General features: G+C 35.1%; 3 protein-coding genes across 10 annotated transcripts in view; 2 read left to right on the forward strand and 1 right to left on the reverse strand.

Moving 5' to 3' along the window:
- LOC120353363 overlaps window positions 1–20,312 on the forward strand; it is a 39,862-nt gene extending 19,550 nt beyond the window's left edge. For 2 of the 7 annotated variants that reach the window (XM_039436778.1, XM_039436779.1), the window contains exons 2-4: window positions 1,831–1,968; window positions 15,809–16,004; window positions 20,020–20,312. In XM_039436778.1, coding sequence (XP_039292712.1) covers window positions 1,918–1,968; window positions 15,809–16,004; window positions 20,020–20,084 — 312 coding nt within the window. In that variant the 5' untranslated portion in view covers window positions 1,831–1,917 and the 3' untranslated portion in view covers window positions 20,085–20,312. Of the gene's footprint in view, window positions 1–1,830; window positions 1,969–7,299; window positions 7,552–7,984; window positions 8,223–9,567; window positions 9,687–12,273; window positions 12,372–15,808; window positions 16,005–20,019 lie in introns of those variants that run through there. The other 5 variants (XR_005572311.1, XR_005572307.1, XR_005572309.1 and 2 more) reach the window with 5 other exon arrangements.
- LOC111064406 (septin-4) overlaps window positions 1–21,295 on the reverse strand; it is a 102,177-nt gene that overhangs the window by 74,650 nt on the left and 6,232 nt on the right. The window lies entirely within an intron of this gene.
- Window positions 16,902–17,904, forward strand: LOC120348773 (zinc finger BED domain-containing protein 4-like). The gene has a single exon (XM_039436774.1). The coding sequence runs from the start codon at window positions 17,036–17,038 to the stop codon at window positions 17,558–17,560; it is 525 nt and encodes a 174-aa protein (XP_039292708.1). The 5' UTR covers window positions 16,902–17,035; the 3' UTR covers window positions 17,561–17,904.

Genomic DNA, 21,295 nt, shown 5'->3' on the forward strand with positions numbered 1-21,295 from the left:
ACTAAGCGCTTTGTACTAGTGTTGGACGGGTGACCACTTGTTGCCCCATCATTAGCAGTTGAGTAGTGCTTCCATTCAGCCACCAGTGGGTCACCAGAGAGTGTAAAGCGGGCTGGGACTCCAGTAAGACACCAGGCGGGACACCAAAATGTGGCGACCCAAGTGTAATGGTCGTAATAAGAACAAATACCTCCCCGATTCACACGGACACTTGGCGACCCACCACCCACTGGTGGCTGAATGTAATACCGTAGAGAAAAGATAGCATAAGAGGACATCCCATGGCATAGGTCGTTTGTGTTCCAAATTTCAAGCCGATACTGTTGACTACTGTCTATTATTACTGTTTTCTTGGTGTGAGAGTGTAAGGGCCGTTTGCACAGTGTAAGTTTAAGCTAAAGCTTAAACGAAATCTGGATTTTTTTTGTGTTTTAACTAAAATTCCGTTTGCGCAATATCAGTTTAAACTCTGTATTGAGTTTAAACTCTGGAAAAGTTTAAACCTCTAAAAAAGGAGGTTTAAACCAAATAATTTGGATAAACTAGACATCTGTAAGATTTGATGGGGAAACAGCTAATAGTAAATCATTTTTCGACAGTTGTTTTTAATGCTTCTGTAGATGATAATAATTATTTGGGTTATAGTGAATCATTATTTGAATGTAAAAATAATTATAATGGAAGGATTGATAGAAGTTTTTAATGCGATTGATAAAGATGACTGCGAAGAAATTTTGGAACTGAGAAAAATTGGGCAAAAAACGAATCATTTAAATTTCTGGGATGATACCGAATTTTTTTAACGGTTTTGCTTGAGTAAAGCAAGTGCCAATTTAGTATTTGATTAAATAAACCACTTGATAGAAAATAAGACAGTTTTTATCAGTGGTCTTTGATTAGAAAACATGTTTTTAATTACACATAACTGAGATATTTTGCTTTTGAGAGATTTCTAATAAACGAGGAAGACCGTAGTAGATTTAAGTAGATTTTCATAACAAAATAAGGTTTTTATCTTACATTCTAGAATATATTTTTTGGTGCCAACTAAATATAAGTTTGTTCCTAATAGTAATATAGCATTTCATAATTTTTGAAGAATTTCTTGATCGCTTTTTACTTTTATTACCGTACAGATTACAGCTCTGTGGATTTTGAACAAGGAAATAGTAGCTACATAACCTCAATTTACTGATGTTTTGTAAACAAATAACAAATTTCCTGTAAAAATCAGCCTTCCTGATATTATAAACGATGACATTCTATTACCAACTTAACGCTAAACTTGTTCAACTTAAACTGGATTAGTAAATGCACTGAGAAAACCGATTCAAGTTTAAACTTTCGGATCAACTTAAACTGGATTAACTTAATCGAGTTTAGCAATCTATACTGTGCAAACGGCCCTAAGAGTGGCACAGTATGAGAGACTAACAGCGTCACATAGCTTCACAAAAAATAACTACTAGAACTATCGGGTTGAGTTAACATTGGGAATTGGAACATAAACGTCCTATACCATGGTATATCTTTTTATGCTATCTTTTCTCTATGGTACTACGGGCCTTACAACTTTGGCCCGTTTCTGTGAGTCCTTTAATCTCTGATTATCATCATCATCATCATCAATTACTCGTTACTCATGCACAACTCTTATGTTATGAGGGCTTTATAACCAAATTCAAAAATCTTATTGGAATAGATTTGATGAATATTGTTAGGCCTACCTGATTGTTCCGTCTTCAAGGTGCCAATCTTTCGATAACAAATAGTCTATTTTAAACGTGATTTTGTAATTCCAATGCATTTCATAATTTATATTTTTTTTAGGGATGAGCCAGATTGCTGGAGGTGGAGAGATACATGACAACATCTCTCAGTGCAATGCATGGATGCTGATATGAACTGGACATCGTGATGGGACTTGAGTCATGGACCAGAGCCTTCAAGTGTGACGCTCGACAGCTGGTGAGTGTTGTAACATACCTCTCTATCTTGACACATTTTATTATGTTCTATTAATCTATGAATATTTCTTGCAGGCCTATAGTGTGGTGCACGTAATAATGACAGTATTTGATTAATATTTGTGCTGCTATCCTTGTTTGTCATTCGACAATGCAGCTAGCGCTATCCTTCCATTGCTTCGCAACGTTGCCAGATCGGGTTTAAACTATGTCGAACTATAATAATTAGTTAACTGGTAATTATTTTAAAGTTTTTAATAAAAGGGTACTACGAGTTTTTATATTGTTTTCATATTTGTATATTGTTGTTTGTATATTGTAAAACCAATTAACTGGTTTTACATTTAATCATTGAAAAAAGTTTTCTCGACAAATAAAATATGATTGACTATTTTTAACAAGAGTGAACAGTTGATAATTTTATTACCAGATATAGGATATTACATTCTTACCAGCATCAGTTATATTCTATAGAAGGCAGTGTTAAGGAAGAGAATCGGCAACGCTGTCGTTCTATCTCTCTCCAATGCCATTATAACGTGGACCGCACTATAGCACTTATTACCAAACTGGATCACATAATATGTGATTCGCCTGTGCTCGTTTATCGCTGAATGTGATGTGGAGCAGAGTGATGTTGATGAAACACTACCAAAAACATGTGAGTTGAACAGTAGCTTCATTCTATGAAGTACTACACATCTTACATGTGTCATGCCGCTTCCATACTCTGGCCGAGTGCTTACAATTGTCGGTGATTTGGCAAGAGTGTGGGGCCGGAATTTTGAATGCAATGCTAGAGAATTGATTGGTTCTTTTGAGTTTTTGTGGAGCGTCACAACTCCAGTCTGCCAGCTGAGTTAGCTGTTGGCTGCCACATATTACTTTCTCTCATTTTATTAAATACATAATTTTCAATGTAAAGCTGCGTACACATATACGCGCTTCCAACCCGCACCGAGCACGCTCCGCCCTCGTTCATCCATCGAACCGCAGTCGCTCCGCCCCCGCTCTGCAGTCGCACCCATCATGAACGTTACGGAAGATGTTAGATCTTCTCGCGTTCCCCGGTCGAACCACTCTTGCTCGCCGGTCGATCATCAATCGCTCTGCTGGAGTGACGTTCGGTTGCGGAGCAGAGCGAAAGTCTGCACGCACCTTAATAGACGTCGGTCACGCCAAGCATGGCTTGTTTGCTAACGTCGATTCGATGACCTTTTTAAAATTATTGAGAAATATCGTAACAAAAGAAAAAAATCGTGAAATTATTTCATAGTTTTAAATGTGTTTTACTTCTTACCCATTACTCTTAATATGTTATTTAATGTAGTATTGGTTGCTTCGAATCAGAAACTGAGCTGATATTCCATTTATTACATAGCCTCTTGTGCAGTAATAAACTAGTGAATTCATGCTCATGTACTGATAATCTTTAATAATGTTCAATGCCTGTTTGTGTCTATTATTTTAGTTGATAACTTGACTCTATTTCCAAATAAGTTGAGGAAATAAAATTGATAGACATCTGTCTTGCCTCAAAATACTTGAATGTCAAACAACCTTGGAAACTAGGATTGTTATAATTATCCAGAAAACAGCGCTGACCGTAGATTGAAATGGTGTAACAGCCGATACTAGTATTTCGTTGCTGTAATTCAACAAGTGGTTTTGACATTTCAAATATATATATATTTTTTTTTAATCCAAAACAGATGAACTGGATCATTGCTGTGTGTTTGTCTTCAAGTTCAGTTATTTGTTTTTAAATCAATTTTCTGTGGCTTGCAACCCACCTCAAACCATCAATCTTACTTGATTATTGATTTTTGTCTATTGAAGTCATTGCAGTCATTGGCCTACCTTCAAAATTATGTACTTTGATTCGGAACCTAAAACTAAACATTTCAGTTTCACAAGTCTAAGATTCGTGTGGACTTACCAGTCAAGTCCTAATCTGTGAACATCTCATACTATAATAAGGTCCACGTTATAATGGCACGTTATGATAGAGTTGCTATTCTTGTTGACTCTAAACTGAATTATGGAATAGTTGTTGGGGCTCTACTTACATTACCCACTTGAGACCACTTATAACCTTACAAAAATCTATTGTCAGAGCTGTTAAAAAATCAGGAAGATATGAACATGCCTTTCCCCTTTTTCAAGATATAAAATGCTTGCCTCTAAGATACATATATGTTTTCAAAGTTGTATACCTATTCTTTGTAATGTCTGGAAACAGTGGTCAGGCACTTTTCAGGGAGAGAACAAATTATCAAACTAGGAGAGTCACTTCTGATCTGCTAAGGCTTCCCAGGTCATATACCACTTGTTTCCAGAATTCGTTTGTATTTCTAGGTCCGAAATTTTTCAATAATTTACCTTTTGAGGCAAAGAGAATTGATAATAGGAAAATTTTCAAATATTACATTCTTAAATGGCTTAGAAATATCTTGCCTGATTGTTTAGAACACATGTTTTTTATTCTTTCTTAGTTTTCGACATAATAATTATTATAGTTGTTGAAAATCATATCAAAAAGTAATTAAGCCCAAACTGGAAATGTATGAGAGGTGAGTGAATGTGAGTGTGTGTTTTCATTTTTTTCTTGCCCAAAAAATTTTTTTTTTCTTCTTTCTGATTTTATTCAATTATAGTATAAGCACTCCTGCTTGCACGCGTTTAGCATTTTATGCTTACAGCAAGCTAGAAATATTCTGTTTCAAAAAAGCTTTGTTTTTTTTCATAATACATCATACACGTAGAAAGCCTTATTACATAAATTATTTTTATACAATTTCTTCAGTGCACTTTGTATTTTATTTCCATTTTTGATGTTGGATGTATTTGAAATTTTGTATGTATTTGATTTTTGAATCAGAATAAAAACATTTGTATTTGTATTTGTATTTGTCTATCACTAGACAAAGCTGATAGCGCTATCTTTTCTAGCTCTGCCAGATCGTTTTTTAACAATGTAGGAATATTTATTAACAAGATATTTAATCTCTGTTATGAAAATTCATTATTAATCATTGAAAAGTATATTTTCTGGGCGAATTGATTATTTTGAACAAGAATGAACAGTTTATCACATCAGAATATCAGTGTCAGTATCCTCTATAGAAAGCAGTGTAAGGTAGAGAATCGGCAACGCTGTTCCTCCTATGTTTCTTCACTACCAGTATAACGTGGACCTCACTATGGTTTTGAATCCACCTGGGACCGTATTTAGGTCACCGATTTGGTGTTTAGGCTGGTATTACATTCGGCCACAAGTGGGTCGCCAAGTGTCCGAGCGTGGCGCGGGGCATTAGATATTATTCCGCTCATCAAACTAGGGTCGCCAATCGAGACAACACATTTTGGCGGCCGACTGGTGTCTCACTCGGGTCACCAATCTTGGTGTCTCACTGGTGTCTGAACTTGCTCTACAATGGTTGCTCTCTGGCGACCCACTCGTTACTTAGTTTAATATGAGCCTTACAGTTCCATGTGAAGCGATTTTGCTGAATCAATATTGAGTGAGATATTTCAAATATTGTCTGAGAGTTGCATGAAATGTATTATATTTATCAACGAGTGCTTTCTATAGAAAGCTTTGCTTCAGCTGAGAGTAAACTGTACAAGTTTTGTAATATTTTTATCTCATCATATTTTGAGTTGTCTGTTGTGTTGAGTGACCCCTAAAGAGCAAAACGCTGATCGTTTCTAAAGATTCTTGTTTGTTTGGTATTCACCGCCGTTTTAAGTAGATATTGTATTCTGTACAGTAGTTGATTAACTCTGTGGAAATGCCGAGAGCTATTGTCATAATTGTTTGAAATTTACTTTCAATTTTTGACCATATTAATAAAGTTTTTATAATTCTAATGAAACCTGCTTACTTGCAGACAGAGTATCTAACTTGGTGCAAGCCGTTTGTAAATTGATTCAATATAACAGTTACAGTGACTGACATAAGTTTAAATACATAACATAAATAATGTATTGTCAAAAACATAAAAATATCATAACAACGTCATCATCTTACAGCAATATCACATTTTATTTTCATTATTTTAATCTATTTTATTTTAAAATCAATTGCCTAGTACTCTCAAGTCAAAAAACAAACATTCACACAAATAACTTCCAAAATTGAATTTCGAAAAACTCATCTACCGTACCTTATATAAACCTTTTCCAACAAGCAAATTTTTTAAAACCCGTTTAAAACTCTCATAGTCAATTACTCTTATCTCATTAGGGAGAGCATTAAAAAGTTTTATAGACATGTATTGCCAATTCTTCTGTTATCCTGCATACTGACAATAATTGGCTCTAATATTATTTCTATGCCTACTTCCATAACTATGTACATTACTGTTCAACACATACTCACTATTATTTTTTTCATTGATGTTAGGCAGGCCAATATATACAAACAATGATGGCACTGCCAACAGTCCATACTCAAGCAAAGCAATTGAAGATTTCAATTTTTATTTACATACTAGTAGCCCTAAATAAGAAAGTTGACATCAGCAAAAGTATTATAAAATCGTATTTCTCCAATTATTAGTAACCATACTTTATTATCTATAATAATTATAATAAGGAAAGAACTGGCTTATACACGTACGGGATAGGAAATTCACGAATAACGCATCATCACTTTGAACTACTCAACTGATTAACTATAAAATTTTGCATAATTGATTATTAATTTACCGAGGATGGGTATAGGCCTATTTTAAATTCAAGATTTCAGAACCGTAGATCAGGTTGTAAATTTTTTAATTATAAAAAAAATTCATTGCGAAGCATGGGTTACATGCTAGTCTACAATAATTATTTATATTATTATATTTGTTTATTTATCACATTGTGCACAAATACTTGAGATGAGGAAAGGCACAACAGGCTCATACCCAAAACTGTCCCATTTCCAATTTATACTATACTATAATATTCAGTAGTGAAAATTATTTTCAATCGTTTGCATAAATTATCAAAAATAAGGATCCCTCTATTATACTTGAATTTGTTCAGGTACCAGCTCAAAATTCTACATTTTGATTGGTTCAAAAAAAAAACAAGATATATATTAATAGGACAATAGTTGAGAAATGGGAATTTCTCTTTTCCCTCAACACTCCAACCACCCTCAACATGTCTGCTGGTTGAAATTTGCCATATTGAATTTGGTTAGTTGATTTGGAAGGTGATGGAAGGTCAAAGAAGATTTGTGACGAATGCTTCTCTGTGATTGGCTGTCAGCCTTGTCGCCATTTTATTTGTCTAGCTTTCTTTTGATTCAAGCAGTTGTGCAGTCGCAGACAGCCAGTCACTGCAGTTCACTTGTATCTTGTATCAACTGGTCGGTCAGATCAGAATGCAGTCCTCATTGCTTTTCATTGAATTATAGCTTTTTATCAAGTTTTGTGTTAATTATGTACTGAATTATCGTGAATAATTGTACTGTGTTACAGAATAATATGTTTAATTAAAGGGTTGTGTTTTTGATAGCTGTGTAGTAAAAGTGCAAGTCAAGTTTTGTGTGGGTGAAATATCTCTCAACCGGTTCCGTTTATGAATGAAGGTATGGATAGTTATTAATTATTAATAAACTTATCCTCTTATAAGTCAAGATTTCTTCTCAATTTTTCCATTAGTTGATGTTAAATTATAGACTTACTTCATATAAGTTATTTGATTAATTCTCCTTCCATTTACTTCATAGTAGGCTACAATAGTATTTGAGCTAGGCTTTTTTTCTGTTTTTGTGGATAATTAACGAAACAATAATAACTTATTTATTTATTCGTTATATTAAAAATTTGAATATAAACTTAGATTAAAATTGTTGGTTATGTTTACGTGATTGAGGTTATGTTTTCTAAGTGCTTTCATGATCTTATGTCAGCTGGCTGTGTAGCTTCATGCTTCAAACAAGTTTGTGAGCACAGTGAGTAGCTCAGCCACTCTATCTAGCTATCTGTTGCACGTCTATGTTCAGTTTTCGTCCTGTCCGCTCCGCTGTCCAATTTTGTTTTTCTATGAGAGAGAAGGGTTAGAAATTTTGAAAATTGAATGAATATTCCTTTATTTTGCTGTATAAATAACTATAAATTTGACTTCAAGTCTTTTTTTTTAGTTATTTTGAATGAACGTGAAAGTATCTAGTGTGAAAGTGCCTTGTTTATAAAGTTGGCGAGTTCAGCTTCACAATGTCAGGTTGGCGAAAATCATAACCGTAATCTTTTGAATTTTGTACGTTTATTATGGACTTTATCTATTATTATCAGTTATTATTTTCAATGTAAAATAAATAGGATGAAGACTTCACTTATATGTGCTACTTTTGTACAAATTGATAAAAAAATATAAAACCAGTAGTCCGGGCGCAAATGTCATTCCGTGGTCATTTTTGAGTAACAGCAGTGAAAGATGTATCAATTTCTTCGTTAGGTCTAGCATGATAAGGATCGCGATGATGATAAGTCGAAATCACAGGCAAACACCTCGGAAACAAGATGGCCACCAAAATGTTATGGTTTTGCTATATTGTTTGTATTTCAATAACCGTTCATTTTAGAAAAATGTTTTTTTTTGGCTTTTTAAGGTTCTAACTCAAAATTATGTGTTTTAGAGGAAAATTTTATGAAACAAAAATTGTAGAGGAAGATTTTAAAAATATTTTCGTCTAAAAAAACTGTTGAATATCTTGAACGGTTATTAAATACAAGCAATATAGCAAAACCATGAAAATGTTTCCGAGGTGTTTGTTTGTGATTTCGACTTATCATCATCGCGATCCTAAATTATGCTAGACCTAACGAAGAATTGATACATCTTTCACGGCTGTTTCTCAAAAATGACCACGGAATGACATTTGCGCCCGGACTATAGTAGTAGCCTTTTATTTCAAAGTTTTTAATAATAAAGGGTACTACAAGTTTTTATATAGTTTTTTATTAAATAGGATGGGTATTCTCGTTCGTCACAATGTGAAACTAGAAAATATACAACGTAATTAGGAATGTAGTATTCTGTACTATCTGAACACAACTCAAGTTTCAATAATTAGAAGTTGAAATAAAATTATTAATTTATCATGCATATCCTGTCGTTAGTGGCCAGCCTTAGCAAAAGAAAAGTGCGGCAGGATAAGAGAATCAGATACTGTATCTTGACTGTAGGTATTTCTATCGTATGGCATAATGTTGTAATTGTCATAATGCTAACTTATAGCTTTTATTAAATTGATTTAATACAATAAAAGGTTAGGTGGTCTATGTTCCAAATTTCAAGCCACTGTCGACTACTGTCTATTATTACTTCTTTGGCCGGGTGTGAGTGTAAGAACGGCACAGTATGAGAGACTAACAGCGTCACATAGCTTTACGAAAAATAACTACTAGAACTATCCGCATGAATTATCAGTGAAAATTGGAACATGAGTACCCTATACCATGAGATATCTTATTATTCTATATTCTCTCTATGCCCGTATATCATTTTCTTTTCCGACTATTATATTGTTTGCTCTTTCCAATAAATAAATAATTGAAAGAGGAGTTATAGAAATTCCAATGCCTTTTATTATTTTCTTCAGGTGGAGGTGAAGGTAGATACTACATGGATGATGTGAGACCAAGCTGATGTGAACTGGGTTGACATCCTGTCACTCCGCTCTTCTATCATCACCCGAAGCCTCCAAGTAGGACATGATAGGTGAGTCTTGTCACATGCGTCTGTGGCCCGGTTGCACAAGTCTGTTCAACTTTAATGAACATTAATTGCCTCGAAAATATTTTGAGAATGTCTTCTTTGAAAAGAAGACAGAGGTCTGTTTATTTTTATACAAGGATTAAATGCTACAAAAACAATCGGAGAAGGCTTCTTTTAAAATAATACTTCTCTAATTTGGCATTTGATCATCACTAAAATTTGACAGAGTTTTGTGCAAGCGGGCCGAATCTTGCAATTTTATTAGTTGAAATTTCTCGTAAGCTCAGGTTTTTCAGCTTTTAATCAATTCGCACTGTGGATTGTGCGCTTGTATTCAATACTTTGTTCAGCGAGTTCTTAAGTGGAGTCAAGAGATCATGACATTATTAAGATATATCTATTGTTCTATAATATGTAATATTCCTAACAAAATACAATAATATTATTGTAACAAATTTAACAAGTGTAAACAAGTTAATTCAATATCATTATCTCACATGTATTATGCGTACAAACTTACAACGATTTTAACTGTTCTGATGGTGTTTCTGTTATAATTTAATGTCAATAACAACTTACATCGAGAAAAGATAGGATAAGAAGATATCCCATGGTATGATTGGGTTTATGTTCCAAATTTCAAGGCGATTTTTGTTAGACTAACTCAAGCTGTCTATTATTACTGTTATGACCGGGTGAGAGTGTAAGAACGGCACAGTATGAAAGACTACCAAATTCAAATTTGTTATTTGCAATTTAATTCGTTTACAATATTATTTACAACATGTAAAGAATTTCTGCATTGTCACAATTCAATTATTATATGATATTCAATTATATAAATGACAAATTCATAAAATACACAATAAGAGACTAAACAAGTTTATTGTTTTGAAGGGACGGATTCAGGATCTAAAGGTTCAAAGAACCCCACACGTCAACCAAAGCTTTTTGTGTTCCGAAGTAGTATTTTAGTTAGGCAAACCAATACCTGTGTTCTTTACAAGAACCAGGTGTTTTCCCTATACTAACATCCCATTCATCACCCGGTTGCTTGTTGCAATCCAGTGTGATATGCTTGGTAGTCTCTTCAGACTGATTAGTCCTCGTGACCTACGTGAGTTCCACTCCTGACCTACTTTGAAGGTCCTACCGCTGAGAAAGGGGTGGCCAAGTTGCCTCTAGGGCGCCCGGCCACCCTTGACTCAGCCTCTCGACCCACATTTGTGCCTGGAGTTTCATCCATCTCTGGTCTCTTGGGTTTTTCTTTTTGCCCCACCGAAACTCTGCTGGGTCAGAAGCCTCACCTCTCCCAAGAAGTTTTGCCTAAATGGCCGTCCTTTGAGCAGTGGTGAGTTTTGGTCTCTCCACCCACAAAATCGTGACCTACATGAGTTTCACTCCTGGCTTCTTTACAGGTCCTTCCGCTGAAGGAGGGGTCGCCAAATTGCCTCTAGGGCACCTGGCCACCCACGACTTAGCCTGTTGACCTACATTTTGTGCCTGGAGTTTCACCCATCTCTGGTTTCTTGGATTTTCCTTTTGCCCCTCCGAAACTCCCCTGATGGGGCAGAACCCGTGGGGTTTGAAGGCAAGGCAACTTCTGGAATTGCCTTGAGGTCCATTTTAGTTGCCCACTGTAGGTGAATTCTGGTTTTCAACACATTCTTGAGTACGATGATCGACTCAAAGCTCCCCCAACCCACAGGGGGCAATTGAAACAAGTTTATTAACTATTATAAGGCTAAAAGCTTTTGATTTGAATCTAGTCAAGTCTAGTGTCTAGATAGGTTGGAGTTGGATCCGAGGGAGGAAAGCGGTAAAAAATAAAAATCATCAAAAGTCATTCATCTAAAAACTCGCGAACCGGATAATATGCTCTATTTGTCAAATACTTTGATACTTTGAATACCAGCGTCACATAGCTTCATCAAAAATAAACTACTAGGACTATGGCTTGAGTTAATTGTTAAATTTAGAACATAAACGCCCTAAAACATGGGATATATTTTTATGCTATGTTTTCTTTTTTTGTGTAGTTGATATTGTGGTAATTATTCATATTGAATGAAAAAGACTAAGAAATATTAATAAATAATAATAATAAATATAGCGCTGTGTCCTATTATTATGTGCTTATTTATATCATAGAGAAACAATAGCGTAAGTAGATATCCTATGGTATAGGGCGTTTATGTTGCAACTTTTACTGTTATCTCAAGCCGATTACTGTCGATTATTGTCGATTTTTACTGTTTTTTGGGGTGAGAGTGTATAAACGGCACAGTATGAGAGACTACGAGCGTCACACAGCTTCACGGGAAAGAACTAGGTGGACTATCGGCTTGAGATAACAGTAAAAGTTGCGAAATAAACGTCCTATACCATGGGATATCTACTTATGCTATTGTTTCTCTATGTTTATATCATTATGTCGTCCTCCATGGAAAAGTGTAGAAAAACCAAACTCTGTGTTTGCAATTAATTTTTTTCAGTTTCAAATTCAAATATTCTGATTTGATTAGAATGTAGTTTGGTTTTAATTTGTGATTTAGTAATAATTCGAATTTGTTGCTCTTTGTGCTTTCAGGTAGAACGAGTAGTTGATAAGGGGTTCCGTCCTTAACCCCCCTCCCCCCACCTACTTCTCACCACTGTGGGACGAAGCTACAGACTAGTTCCAATCAGGTAGGCTACCTTATATCTATAGTGAGGTCCACGTTATAATGGAAGTATTTGATTAACATTGGTGTTGCTATCCTTGTCTATCATACTTCAAAGCAGATGGCGCTATCCTTTTCTAGCTCCGCTACGTCGCCACGTCGTTTTTTAACAATGTAGAAGTGTAATTAACAAAATATTTCATCTCAATAATGATAATTTATTATTGAGCTTAAATCATTTAAAAATATTTTTTCATGACGAATAAAATATAGTTGATCATTTTAAACAAGTATGAACAGTTGATAATTGCAATAAGATATAAAGGTTTTTAAGCGAAAATGGATGTAAAATTTTAAATAGGGGCTTGGTTTAAAAATTGCATGGCCATTTTTACAAAATTTGTGGCATTTTTAGTGTTTTTTTTGAGCTATACTCTATAGAAGGCAGTGACAGGGCAGAGAATAGGCAACGCTGTTTTCCAATCTATCTCCTCTACCATTATAACGTGAACCTTAATATAATCTAGTGCATTTTATTCCTATTTTTAAAATATAGTTGTTCATACATATATGAATACATAGATTTTCATGTTTTATCTAAAAGTTGAATTAACATGATTTCGATGTACATAGTAGTGTTGAGCGTTATCTGTGATTTTATAACCGTTATTGAAAAATAACTTCAAGGACGGTTATCGCATCTGGCAAATAACTGTTATTGGGTTGAACGGTTAACCTCGAGTGAATATTATTCACGGAATACAACAAAGCAACACTACAGTAGTACCGCAACACGTCAAGCTCAACTACTGACAATAACGATTAACGAATATCGAGAACGACTAACCGTTTAGTAGTACAATGTTTTGCCAGTAGGCAGTGTTGTAACTAATAAAGTACTAAATTTCAGTCCACAGCTGCACAGCGCGACAACGGCCAAATAATGTACTATAGTGAGGCCTACGTTATAACGGCAGTGAATAAAGGTAGAACAGCATTGCCGTGTCACTGTCTCAATTAATTATATTTCTACATTGTTAAAAACATATTTGGCAATGTTGCAGAGCTAGAAAAGGACAAACACCTGCTTTGTCAAATGATAGCAACACTAATGTTATTCGAATACTGCCATTATTAAGCTGTGTACACATATTCGCGCTTCCAACCCGCACCGAGCACGCTCCTCCCTCGTACCGTCCTCGTACCACCATCGAACCACAGTCGCACCGCCCACTCACCCATCATGAACGTTACGGAAGATGTTAGATCCTCTCGCGTTCCCCGGTCGAACCACTGTTGCTCCCCGGTCGATCATCAATCGCTCTGCTGGAGTGACGTTCGGTTGCGGAGCAGAGCGACAGTCTGTACGCACCTTTACATAGACCTCACTGTAGTAATTATTTGGCCGGTGTCGCGCTGTGCAGCTGTGCACTGAATTTCAAATTTCAAATAATACCGCCGGTATTATTTGAAAACAGTATATACAACCAGAAATCCAACAAAAAAAAACCTCACACTTCAAGTACGCTCTTCGACAAACTCGCAAAATGGCTGCTCTCTTTACGAGAAATTGTCACTTCAAAAAAAGTTTTGCAGCTGCAGGCTTAGAAACGTTCTCTCCCTAGTATTTAAAGGAGGTTTACGTTTTGATAAAACAAAATTGAGTAGAGAAAATTTTATACATGCTTTAATCTCAACTACTTTTCCATTTAATGACTATTTTATATTGAGAAAAATCATCATCTTATTTCCGGGGATTTTTTGGGGAATTCAGTTTATAATTCCGGGTTTTTGGGACTGATTCCGGGGAAAATTTTGGGTAATTTTGTCCATTGCCATTTGCAACACTGAATACCGGCCTATTGCTTAAAGGTTATGTATATTGCTTCATGCCTTCATGGTTCTTGATGAAACTGCAGTCTCTTCTCTCTCTTCTATTTGAAATATTCTAATAATGTCACTGTGTAATAAGCGCCGCAAAACTAGCGAATTGTGGAGCTTTTTCACTCCATTGAATAATGAAATAGCTACTTGTAATATGTGCAAATGCCAACTTTCATATAAAAGCACAACCTCCAATTTGCGAAAACATGTTGTGACAACACACCCAACTGTGTCCTTACCACCATCAATCGCAACGAAACTTACAAAAAGAAATCAACTTGTTGAGGTAAGTTTATCTGTGAAAAACATTATACATTATACTGGTTGAATGGTTAAAGCACAATCAAAATAATAAGTTTTTGATTTTGATTATCCATCACAAACTGTTTACAACTATTACTGTAGGCCTATGACTACTTATGGGTAAGATTGATGACTAAAAACTTCTCTAATTTTAAAAATGTGGTGTGGTACACTCACACAACTTTCCTTGCTCATATTTGAAACTACGATCAGACTTCTGTATATGTGTATATATAATTGTTTTCAGAGTACTTTTTCCTTTGTGTAAATTGTGAAATTCGATTATTTTTTTTTAGTCGTAATTTTTTTAAAGTCGTCAAAAAAGCTGTTCTACAGATGAAATATCTCGACTATGTGTTCTTTTTATGAACTGCGCTACCTACCTACCTCATGCATGAGAAGGAGGTTACTAAGTCCATTTCTCAAGGATGGGGTGGACCCCCCATCAGTTTTCCAGAACGGAGACTCATGCTAGTTGATAGAGCTGATAAATAACTATACAGGGTATGAATTTGAAAAAAATCGGTCAAGTTATTTTTGAGAAAATCGTGAAAAACATGGTTTTTTAGTAATTATTCGCCATTTTTTCCGCCATCTTGAATGGAATTTTATTAAATTTCTTATTGACGGATCCTTATGGTATAAGGACCTTAAGTTTGAAATTTCAAGTCAATCGGTTAATTAGGAATGGAGTTATCGTGTTCACAGACATACACACACACACACACACACACACACACACACATATATATATATATATATATATATATATATATATATATATATATATATATATATATATATATACACACACACACACACACACAGACCAACACCCAAAAATCATGTTTTTGGACTCAGGGGACCTTGAAACGTATAGAAAACTTGAAATTAGGGTACCTTAATTTTTTTTGGAAAGCAATACCTTCCTTACCTATGGTATAGGGCAAGGAAAGTAAAAATAATCTGAAAACGTTTCATCTCTGAGATATCCAAATTTCAGCTGAGAGCCATCAATATTAATTTGTTCAATAATGTCTCAGTTCAAGTAAACTTTATTTAGATTATCTTAAAAAGTAGAGTTATATAATTTGTGCAATTTAGTTAAGAAAATTACCATGATGAATGAGAAAAAAATACTTATAGGAGATAAATGAAAGAATAGGAAAATCTATGTTCTATCTATATATGATTTCAAGAATTTTTGGCAACTTGATAACCTGCTGTTTCATATTTTTCACAACAATTTCAGCAGTTGCTTGCTTTTTGTTTTAGGAACCAGCTCAAACTTCAGGAGAAGGAGACCTACTTGGACAAAGTTCTTCAGCAACAGCTGCTGCAATTTCCAATGAAAATGGAGGAACCGCTCCTGTTGAAGTCCCTGGCAGGAGCACCTCAGTAGTTGAACTGAAAAAGCATTCTCGACAGGAAACAATGTCTGCTTACATACCAAAGAAAGTCACTCCACAGGGTAAGAAGAATATTGATGATAAACTGATGAAACTTTTCACACGCCATTACCATTCATTCAGAATAGTTGAGGAAGAAGCTTTCATAGAATTTGTAGAGGCACTAAATCCAAATTATCAGTTACCATCCCGTCACATGATCTTAAGAACATACATTCCTGCCCTCTATGAAGAATGTTTGCATAATACTTAACTGATAGTTTCTGGAAAAGCTTTTTGTATAAAAACAGATTGCTGGACTTCAATGAATACAACAAGCTTCATAGCAGTAATAGCTCATTTTGTGAATGACGAATTTGAGCTTATATCCGTGCTTCTTGAATGCTCAGCCATGAGTTCACAACACACAAGTAAAAATTTGGCGGATGAAATTACCAGAATTTTATGTGAATGGGGCATAAATGAAAAAATCATACTGTCTGTTTCAGACAATGCAAGCAACATTCAGGGTGCTTTGAAAAATGTTATGGGCTTGAAAAATGTTGGGTGTTTTGCTCATACTTTGAATTTACTTGTTAATGATGCTCTGAATGTTCCACGTGTTACAGACTTACTACATAAAATTAAGACTATTGTGAGTCATTTCAGAAAGAGCTGGGTAGCCAATGAAAAGCTTATGGCACGTCAGCAAAATATGCTGAATACTTCTACTCCACTGAAGCTGGTGTTGGATGTTTGTACACGGTGGAATTCCACATTTTATATGTTGGAGAGATTTGTACAGCTAGAGGCTCCAATAAGAAGTACGGTGGCATTACTGGACAAGGAGCTTCCAGTACTAAGCTCAGATGAGTGGAAAATAGCCAAACAGTTGTGCCAGATTCTGAAGCCATTTGAATCAGTGACAAAGACTATTAGTGGAGAGGAGTACTGCACTGCTTCCTTGGTGACACCATTGGTGAATGGTTTGGATAACGTGATAACAAAAATGAGCCAGAAGGACTACTTCGAACCAATAAAAGAAGTAGTGACCAATTTGAAAAATGGATTATAGAGACGATGTGGTGCTTATGAAAATTCACAAACACTGCTAATGACTACTTTCTTGAACCCTCGTTTCAAGAATCTAACATTCTCTGAATCGAAGTCAGCAGAGAATGCAAAACAATACGTAAAGAATGCTCTGGCTCAGAGAATGAACAGCATGATTAACATGGCAACTGAATGTGAGGCAACCCAGCAAGAGGAGAAAAATGGTGATGAAGATGACGAGTTCAAAGTGTGGTCCACTTATGAGAAGACAGTTTCAGAAACAAAGCCAAGAGGAACACCACTGTCAAGGGCCATCGTAGAAATACAAAGGTACCTTGATGAAGATGTACCAGAACGTAAATGTAAACCTCTGGAGTGGTGGAAGAACAATGCAGCAATCTACCCACATTTATCTGAGATCGCAAAAGAAAAACTTTGTACATTAGCCACATCTGTTCCATGTGAACGTATTTTTTCTAAGGCTGGGCTAACGATCACAAATAGGAGAAATCGCCTGAGTGAGAACAAAGCGAAAATATTACTTTTTCTCAACTGCAATTCCAAGTTAGTTAGGCCTATCAAATGAACTCTGGAACCAATTTATTCTCTCTCTCACTATCAAACTAATTTTTTTTTCATTAATATTTTTTTTTCTCAATTAATAAGGATATATTTTTGAATTTTTTTACCAAGTCTATAATGGCAGATGATATTGTTTTGATTATGTTTCAAATGTTGAAAAATTAACACATTTATTTTCTCACTAATTTTGTATTGTATTATTAAGCAAATGAGATTAAAAATATTTTATTCTATTCTAATGATTTTTCATTTTATTTAATTGAATGAGTGGGAGTAAGTTCTCAGTTTTGACTGACTGGAGGCAAAAGGAATTGTCGATTTGTCTGTGGCTCTTTATGTTTGACAATAACTTCTTAACAAGGGTTTCACCATATGAAGTTGAAATTAATATTAATATGAATAATTTTATTCAAATTTTCATTTAATATCTATTGTGAATATAAACTGTAGACTACAAGACATCTATATCGTCTGGTAGGCTATGGCTACACTACAGCATACACAAGAACAGTTTTACGGAACTTTCTACGTGTACTGATTGAGAATATTGATAGTAGTTATTAATGAACGGTTTAAAATAACCGTTAAGCAGAAGTAACAGTAACGGTTATAACCGTTAACTGCAAATAACGCTTTAGCTCATCACTAGTCCATAGAGTTTAATAATTGAGCTGGATATTCCCACAACATATCAGTGTCAGTTGAAGTGACCGGTACAGTGAAAATATAATTTCCATTAGTTCTGATTGGACTCTTCTGATAAGACGTCCAGGCAGTATGAATAGTCCCATTAGAGATTATGGGAATTATATTCTCACTGTACCGGTCACTTCCGCTGTGAGAATCCAGATTTATTTTGTACTATATTTGGAAAAATTATTTCTCAACTATTCCAAATTTTAAGGATTAGTATTGCATATATAAAGCCGATGAAATTGATCTGCATGATGCATTAAATTGATGTATAGCCGCCACTCTGATGATATTGTGGCTTAATGTTTGTTGTACTTGAATGTTGCTTATGATTAATAACATTTTCAATCTCAAAATCCATTTTCAATTTGTAATTTTGAATGCGACGCTCCGTGTATCGAGCGCTTGCCAACGCTGGCTACCACTGGCCTTGATTGGGTAAGACCTTAGACCAGTTATAGAATAGACACGCCCCATTGTATATTCATACTGAAAGTCGACGAAGCCAACATCTACTGCCATATCGCCCCATCGTGATGTCATCATCGAATAGAAAACTTTTCTGTAGAGTCTGTTTACATAGCAGATTGTGTCTATTTCAGCGGGAGCGCAGCGGGAGTTTACCATTTTAATAAAAAAATAATTCACTTCTATTTGAAATAGACACAATCTGAAAGTTTTCTATCCGATGCTGACGTCACGATGGGGCGATATGGCAGTAGATGTTGGTTTCATAGGCTAGACTTCTCAGCGTGTCTATTCTATAACTGGTCTAAGGGCAAGACCAACGCAGACAAACCTTTCAGACTGTGGACTAGACATAAAACCTACATTTTTTTCTTTCATGATTTTTATAGCACCTAGTTGAAGACTAATAAACTATTGAGTTGATAAGATAATCGTTTGTGAAGGTAAAACCCATTAATCCAGTCTCCAATATTGGTCAAGGATTAAATTATAGGTTATTTTCTACATAAAAGGATACTCTGCCTTTGCACTTACATTCAAACTTTTATAATATTGCCACCTAATGTTTGTTGTACTTGAATATTGCACATGATTGGTGTATGTGATAATTGGTTCGTTTATCTCTTGACGATAATTCATATTATGGCATTATTGTGCAGTAGAAACTGTACAGAACGATTCGTCTTAGGCTGGCCACTAACAGTGGAACATGCATGATACACAGTCGTCATGCATGATACACAGTCGTCATGCATGATACACAGTCGTCATTCATGATACACAGTCGTCATGCATTGTTGTGTCAGTCATCACAGAAAAAAATTGAGGTTGGGTTTTTCTATTTCCATTTTTTTGTTTCCATCTGCTCTATTTGAGGTTGAATTTTAATATTTTATTATTATTTGTAATTTTGCATTGGTTTATTTATTGGTATTGATTGTTTATTTTATGTTTGAAGCCTAATAAACATGTGTGACATGCATGTTCTAACGTTAGTGGACAGTGTGAAGAGAATAGGCCGATCTATGTGACAAATATGTTTAATTTTTTTGACAAACGTTGCCAAGCTACTTGACTGTTACTATATTTTTAATTTATTCAGGCTAGTTGTATATTTATTTGTTTGTTTATTCATTCAATAACAATAAGGGAACGAAAAAAACAGACACTTGTCGAAAACGTGAAGCTATAAACATTCGAAGATGGCTTAGGAAATGTAGTTTACTATAAATTATAATATTATTGTTGAAATTGATGCTAATTAAAAAACTAGATCATAACGTGAGTGATTTCATTTTGCAGTGAGCAGAGTGAGAAGGAGAGAGGAGAGGAGTGGAGAAGTGCACGGCGAGCGAAGTGAGTTCTAATGAGAAGTTGCATGGAGGAGGATTGCCATTTAGTTGCTGTTGTTAGAGTGAGAAAGTATGATGGAGCGGATGCTACATACGGTGAGTGCCGACATTATTAGCAATTCTACTACAGTGGGTCCAAGTTATAATGGCATAATTGTCTATTATTCAACAAAGCGGATAGCGCTATCTCTTTCTCGCTTTGCGTTGTTGCCAGATCGTTTTTATCAATGCAGAATTTATAATTAATTAAAAAATATTCCGTCTCAATTATGTAAATACATTATGAAATTATTGAAAAATATAATTTCTTGCTTGATAAAATATAATCGATTATTTTAAACGAAAATGAACCGTTAATATTACATCAATAAACCTGTATCAGCTATCGTCTATAGAAGGCATTGACATGACAGAGGTTCGGAAACGTTGTTCGCCTATCTTTCTCCACTGCCATTACAACGTGAACCTCACTATAGCAATTCTACTACAGTGAGGTCCTCGTTATAATGGCAGTATTTGGTTAACATTGGTGTTGCTATCCTTGTCTATCATTCGACAAAGCAGATGGCGCTATCCTTCTCTAGCTCCGCAACGTTGCCACATCGTTTTTTAACAATGTAGAAGTGTAATTAACAAAATATTTCATCTCAATAATAGGAATTTACTATTTAATCATTAAAAAATGTGAATAAAATATAATTGATTATTTTCAAAAAGTATGAACAGTTGATATTACTTCAGATAAACCGGTATCAACTATCCTCTTTAGATGGATAGCCATATCTTTCTCCACTGACATTATAACTTGAACCTGACTATTTTTTTGAGCAATTATGTAACCAGAAACACATTGCAGTCTCATAATAATAATATCGATTACATTGTTGTGTTATGAGAAGAACGTTGTTCAAAACTGCATTGATATTTATATTAACATTTATTTTCAATTCTTTTACTGCCATTATAACGTGGACCTCACTACAGGGTAGCCAGCTACTACCTCCGTAAACAAAGCCGTAGTGCATTCGTGTGACGTCAGCACAGGTAGGGCTCCTACACCAATAAAAATTATTTTATTTCAGCTAGTGTTTCTATTGGTGTAGGAGCACTAACTGTGCTGACGTCACACGAATGCGCTACGGCTTTGTTTACGGAGGTAGTGCGCCAGCCCGGTCACCAATTCTGGTTTCTCACTGGTGTACCAGCGTGCTTTGAAATGGTTGCAT

This window comes from Nilaparvata lugens, chromosome 10, assembly GCF_014356525.2.
Source record: "Nilaparvata lugens isolate BPH chromosome 10, ASM1435652v1, whole genome shotgun sequence".
NCBI lineage: Eukaryota > Metazoa > Arthropoda > Insecta > Hemiptera > Delphacidae > Nilaparvata > Nilaparvata lugens.